At 43.0% G+C, this 7,106-nt stretch overlaps 1 protein-coding gene across 1 annotated transcript in view; it reads left to right on the forward strand.

Moving 5' to 3' along the window:
• The first annotated feature begins 4,271 nt into the window (after window positions 1–4,271).
• Window positions 4,272–7,106, forward strand: part of LOC119416513 (protein Wnt-7b) — an 11,844-nt gene continuing 9,009 nt past the window's right edge. The window contains exon 1 of the mRNA XM_037683745.1: window positions 4,272–4,289. Within this exon, the coding sequence (XP_037539673.1) occupies window positions 4,272–4,289 (18 nt within the window). The remainder of the gene's footprint in view (window positions 4,290–7,106) is intronic.

A 7,106-nucleotide genomic window follows, 5' to 3' on the forward strand; every position in this document is an offset into this window, starting at 1 on the left:
TTACCTGGTAATATGGGCAGATTGTTATTTGTCCAAGGGCCAACTTTTAAAGCAGAGCTTTTTTCCCAGTTCACCTTAGCTGAAGATGCTTTTTCATAAAGTTCCAAGCAGTGTTGAAGACCTATGACATCGTCCTGGTCTTTAATAAAAATGTTTATATCATCAGCGTAAGCAGAAACTACTAACCCTGGATGAATAGACAAACCCGGAAAAATAACACCAGTAAGGGTAGAACGTACTTTGTGTAAAAGTGGTTCAACTGCAATTGAATACAGCTGTCCAGATATAGGACACCCTTGACGAATGCCTCTCTGGACCTTGACAGGACAACTTAAACCTCCCCCTACTTTAGCAATACAAAACACTTCATTATACAATAAACCCAATAAAGAAATAAACCCTTCACCAAACCCAAAAGCTCTTAATGTAGAAAAGAGAAAACAATGATCAACCCTATCAAAGGCCTTCTCCTGGTCTAAGGAAATAATACCCACATCAATTTCATAACATTTACAAATGTCAAACAAGTCTCTTAAAAGAAAAAGATTGTCCATGATGGATCTGACAGGAACACAGTATGATTGATCTCTGTGTATGATAAGTTCAAGGAAGTTCTTCAACCTATTCGAAAGCACTTTAGAAAATAACTTATAATCCGCACAGAGAAGGGAAACGGGCCTCCAGTTCTTCAGCAGAGTCAAGTCTCCTTTTTTGGGAAGAAGGGAAAGAACAGCTTGTCGGCAGGACGATGGCAAGATACCTGTTAATGTGCACTCCTGAAGCACCTCCCACAAGTCCTCTCCCAACAGAGTCCAGAAATGTTTATAAAAGTCCACAGGTATACCATCCAGCCCTGGAGTCTTGCCAGGAGCCATTTGTCCAACAGCGGCAGTCAGTTCTTCCAGTGAAACTCCAGCATCCAGAATCGCCCGATCTGCATCGTTCAGCTGAGGAAGACCATCCAGCAGGGCATCCATGCAGCTTCTGTTACACGTCTGCTGCTTATAGAGGTCACTGTAGAATTCCACAGCGTGCTCCTTCATGGCACTGGGATCGGTGGTCCGAGTCCCATCTGGAAGCTGGAGGCAAACCAACTGCTTTGTCTGGCTGACGTTCCTCTCCAAATTAAAGAAGAAAGATGTCGGGGCATCCATATCCCTAACAGAGGCAAACCTTGACCTAACTAAAGCCCCTTTAGCCCTTTCATGTAAAAAACAACTTAACTGATCTTTCTTTTGTTTAAGACGGTCATTATTAATAACATCTGTGAAAGTATTGTTTTCTAACTGCTGTATTTCATTTTCTAGATTCTGAATCACATTTTTAATTTTAGCTGTAGAATGACTTGTGTATTGTTGACAAAAAACTCTTATCTTAGCCTTTCCAACCTCCCACCAATCAGATAAGGATGAAAATGATGATTTTCTTTCCTGCCATAACTGCCAGAAAGTATTAAAGCTTTGGCAAAAAAAGGTATCTTGAAGTAGTTTAGTGTTAAAATGCCAATAAGATCTGCCTCTAGTGGTGTTTGAAAAATGAAAATCCAAGTAAACTAAATGATGATCAGAGAAACCAACTGGACAAATTAAACAATTGGATAATCTATTTCTATGATTTTTTGAGATATAAAATCTGTCCAACCTAGCCCCACTCACTGTCCCATCCGTCATTTTTACCCACGTATACTGTTTAGCTTGAGGGTGTTTAATCCTCCAAGCATCAACCAAATTAAGCTCTGATGTCACCTGAGCTAATTTAAAGGATGATGGAGGATGAGGTTCTTCTCCTGTTCTATCTGTTGTAAAGCTGGTAGTGCAGTTCCAATCCCCTCCCATCACAACACATACGTTTTGATTAGACTGATTAAAAAAATTATGTATTTTTTCAAAAGTCTTAATCCTGTTATCTCCCTGGTTTGGTGCGTAGACATTAATGAACCAGAAACATAAACTTTCTATCTCTACTCTAACCACCAGGACCCTGCCTGGGACTAACTCAGTACAGGAAATGATATTAGCATCCAGAGCTGGTGAAAATAAAATAGCTACACCAGCAGATGACCTGGTCCCATGGGACAAAAAATATTTTCCTTTCCAACTCATCCCCCATTCTACCTCATTTTCATGATCTGTGTGTGTCTCCTGTAAAAACACCACATCAAGCTTCTTTTGAGCGATCATCTCTAAAATAACCATCTTTTTCTGTGGATCCCTCCCCCCATTAATGTTTAAAGACCCCACCCTGATATTATGCATAGAGGTGAAAAGAAGAGGGAAGACAGACAGAGACAGTAAAAAGAAGACCACCCAGTGTGCTATAATCATAGTCTTATTTCTGAACTTTTAATCGTTTTGAGCCTTTTCCTTTATTTGTTAACATCTGTCTCCGGAGGTTTGTCATATGCTTCTTTAAACGAAAACGTTTCTTTTCATCAAGCATTTCGAAATCTACCGTTTTCTGAACCATCAGAGCGCTCCTGATAAACTTTTCCGCATCGGGAAAATAATCAAGAATTTTAACCTGTTTTCCATAATTTTCATCAAGAAAATCATTGATTTCCTCCAGAGTGTACAAATCACTGCTGGATGTTTGTGAGTCTGTGATGGAAACGCTGTCTGAGTCGCTGTCTTCCTCCATGTTCTCTGCCTGTTCAGCTTCAGCTGCAGGTGAGGCGGCTGCACCTTCACCCGCGGGGGGCGGGGCCACCGTGCCCCCACCCGCGGGCAGCTGCTCTGCTTCTGCTTCAGCAGCAACAGAGTTAGAATCAGCTGTCAGATCTTTTTCTGTGTCAACATGACCAGAGTTTGAGGAAACTTTTGAAACATTTATTTCATTTGTCTCAGTGTCCTCCCGTGCAGGCTGTTTATTTTGACCGCTGCTTCCCTCCCGGGCATCAGAGCCAGCTGACGGGGGGGCCGTTTTCCCCTCCTCAGCCGGAGGAGGATCAGCTGTCCGTGATGCCTCCGTATCCTGGCTCATTTCAACCTGCATTTCTGCGTTTTTGTGCGGGCAGGCGTCCCGTTTATGCCCAACATCCCCGCACTCGAAACACTTCATGTTTCCGGTGCTCGCGTAAACCATGTAGGACCCTTCTCCGTGTCTGACTCTGAAGGACACGTCCAGCGTCTGCGTGGCAGACAGGAACATGAACACCTGCCTCCTGAAGGACTGGACGTGTTTCAGTTTTTCGTTCTTACAGCCCAAACCCACAGTTTTGAAGCCACTGGCGAGCTTCCCAAAGCGCAGGAGCTCTTTCTCCAGCGCGTCATTAGGAATGAACGGCGGCACACCTGAGATAATAACCCGCGTGGAGGGCACCGCGAGAGGAGACACCTGCAGGTACTCCCCACCCACTGTCACCCCGCTGACAATCAGCTGAGTCACAAAACGCTCCTCTTTCAAAAATATCACCACACCCTTGTTCATTCTCGAGGCATAAACTAAATTAATGTGACCAACAATCTCGCCAACCGCCAGGAGGACCGTCTCAACTGGGACTGACGGGTCGGGCTGAAGCCGAACCCCGTTCCTCAGGGAGAGGTGTGGCGTCCCTGAAGACGCCATCCCCGCAAACAATCAGCGCTGTAAGCGCTGAAAGTTAAAAAACTAACCCCAAAATAAAGAACCAGTGTGAATAAAGAATATTAGAAAGTCAATACATAAAAGAAAATATAAGAAAAATAGCTTTTAGAGACAACTCTTCCACTCTTTATCAGACTCACCACATGCAGCCGCACCAACACACTCCCAGCATGCAACGCAGAAAGAAAGAAAGAAAGAAAAGAAAGTGTTGTCCACATTGTATGCTTCTATACTATGATGAAATTGATTCTCTGCATTTAACCCACCTGAGATACACACAGACAAAGCAGTGGTCAGCTATGTAAGTGCCCGGGGAGCAGTTAGGGATTGGATGTTTTGCACACACACTGCGTGCCGCACACAGTGCCATTTTTTGCTTAAAACGTTAGTAATACAAAGTAATTTCAGTAATAGTCATTAATGTTTGTCAGGAAAATATCTAATAAATTACTGGATGTAGAATGTGACAACTGAATGTATGTTTATAAGTGATTACCTTTTAGAGTCAGTCCAATCCAAGATGGCTACTACATTTATTTGACCTTAATGGTCCAAATACAGCTACAATGTAGTCAGTTTTACAGATATTGAGCTAAAGCTTGGTGTAATAGTCAGTATGAGTTATTCTCAATGCAAACTTAACGCAAACTGATGGCACAAGATTATGTTTTAAAACTTTGTCATGCAAGATGGCAGGCAACATCAAGGTATGCTTGTTTTTATTTAAAAGTTATTGTGGAGTAGCAAAAAAACAACAACAGAGGCTATGCTGGTCCTCTGGACATTCAAAAAACAAAACAAAGCAAAACAACAACAACAAAAAATGTAGAAACCTCAGTCTGAGGTGCTGTATTCAGCTCAGTCTTATAAATAGGCACCTTCTCAGAGTGGATCAACCAGTTTGCTGCTGACAACCAAAACCAGCTGCTCACATGATCAAGAAGGACCATCAGCCTAACAATGGATCTTAGCACCCTGATGGCTGTTTACTATTCACAGGGGGTTGAGTGATACTAGCAATAACTAGGGGCGGCTGTGGCTGAGTGGTTAGAGCAGTCGTCCTCCAATGCGAGAGTTGGAGGTTCGAATCCACCAGCAGTCACATGTCAAAGTGTCCCTGGGCAAGACACTGAACCCCTCATAGCCTCTGATGTGTGTCCCATCAGTGTATGAATGTGATCTAAAGCACTGATTAGTCTCTTTAGAATGATTTGTTCAATTAGCTTTGTAGAGATGTAGAGTGCTGTATGAATGGGTAAATGAGGACACAGATTGTAGTGTAAAGCGCTTTGAGTATTTTGAAATAAGATAGAAAGGCACTATATAAGTACAGTGCATTTACCATTTAACAGCATTGTAAGAGGGGGACAGTTGAACACCGAGGCCTCCACCCCTGTTTAATGATGGATGATTTCTTTTCACAAAGATGGCCTCCTTTACTCCTTTCTCAAACCATCGTTCCTCTCTATCCAGGATGTGAACATCTTCATCACTGAACGAGTGACCGCTGGCATGGAGATGAGTGTAGACCGCAGAATCCTGGCCTGATGATGTTGATCTTTTGTGCTGGGCCATCCTTTTGGCCAGTGGCTGTTTAGTTTCCCCGATGTAAGGCTGATCACAGCCCTCCTGACACTGAACAGCATACACAATATTACTCTGTTTGTGCCGGGGGACTGGATCTTTGGGATGAACCAGTCTTTGCCGTAATGTATTTTGGGGTTTAAAAGCCATTGGGACGTTGTGTTCAAAAAATAAACGTCTCAGTTTCTCTGATATTCCCTCAACATACGGAATGACCACTGGTCTGGGTTCCTCCTTTTCACATGATGGCTGACTGGAGTCCTGTTTGGGTTTCTTCTCTGCTTTCAGGAAGGCCCAGTTAGGATATCCACATTGCTCTAGAGCCTGTCTTGTGTGGGATTTCTCCTTCTGCCTGGCTCTTGAGTTAGTGGGGATGCTGCCTGCACTGTGGTACAGAGTCCTGATGACTCCTAACTTGTGCTCCAAAGGGTGATGGGAGTCAAACTGCAAATACTAGTCTGTGTGGGTGGGTTTGCTGTACACCTCAGTTTGTCCTCTATCAGAGACTGAGACCTCACAGTCGAAGAAAGCCAAACTGCCATGTTTTACATATTATTGTGTGAACTTGATGTATTTATCCACAGAGTTGATGTGGTCAGTAAAATGTTGGACTTCCTGAGATTTAATTTTAACCCAGGTGTCATCAACATACCTGAACCAATGACTTGGTGGTGTCCCTGAAAAGGATGTCAAGGCTCTCTTTTCTACCTCCTCCATGTACAGGTTGGCAACAATAGGAGAAACTGGAGACTCCATAGCACACCCATGTTTCTGCCTATAATATTGCTCCCATATGTGAAGTAGGTTGACTGCTTGCACAGTTTCAAGGGTTGACACTGTTGTTCTGTGGAAAGCGTGGTCCTGCTGCTCAGAGTGGTGTCTGGTTTTAATCTTAAACTGACCACCTCTACTGCATCATCAACAGGAATGCACGTAAAGAGTGATGTGACATCAAAAGAAACCATTGTTTCAACAGTCTCCATGATGACATCCCTCACCTTATCCACAAAGTCCATGGTGTTCTGTATGTGGTGTTCTGAGCTGCCAACTAAAGGGATGAGTACAGACGCCAGATATTTGGAAACATTGTAAGTGACTGAGTTAATCTTGCTAACAATTGGTCTTAAATCTAAAACCTAATCTTGTTGATTCTGGACCCAGCTTCTGTTTCCCATGGGAGCATCCATCCATCTTCACTGGGGGGCCAGAGCCCCCCTCAGCCCAACTCAAACTGCAGTTGGGCCAACTCGTCGGGTTTGTTTGCCCATTTGAACTGTGACGTTTTATGGTCTGAAACTTTTCTGCATCATTCATATTATTGTCACTATTTTCAGTTCCCAGATTATCTGGAGTCACTGAATCTTGTTAATACACCTGAATCTGTTCATCACTGCAACTTTCACTGTTTTTGGGTTCTGAATGATCACATCTTCATTAATGTTTCTCATGGTTCGATCATGGGGGCTAATTGTCACACTGTTAACTCCTGTAATTACACATCAGTCACAAAAAACTCAAGAAAATGTCTGATAATAATGTTGTTACTGCTCTCAGGGATTCAGCCCAACCTTGGACCCCCCACTAATTACAGCACACCAAATGACTTTAAGAACGTGTCTGGGCTTCATTTTCTGCATGTAAACGCTCGTAGCCTTCTGAAAAAACTTGATGCTTTGAAAATTCTGGTCAGTTCTTCTGGGGCAGATGTTATCTTTATTTCTGAATCCTGGCTCAACAAATCTGTACTCAATAATGACGTGGCAATCAATGGATTTAACATCTACCGCTGTGATTGTCAAAAAAGGGGGGATGGAGTCATTATTTACATTAGAGATTCTCTGGTTTCTAGTCATGTGTCTTCTTTCCAAACCAGTTTGAACCCTTAACTGTAAACATCACCTTGAATGGAGGCCAGATTTTAACTGTAGTCTGCTGCTACC

This window comes from Nematolebias whitei, chromosome 10, assembly GCF_014905685.2.
Source record: "Nematolebias whitei isolate Nwh7 chromosome 10, NemWhi1, whole genome shotgun sequence".
Lineage (NCBI taxonomy): Eukaryota > Metazoa > Chordata > Actinopteri > Cyprinodontiformes > Rivulidae > Nematolebias > Nematolebias whitei.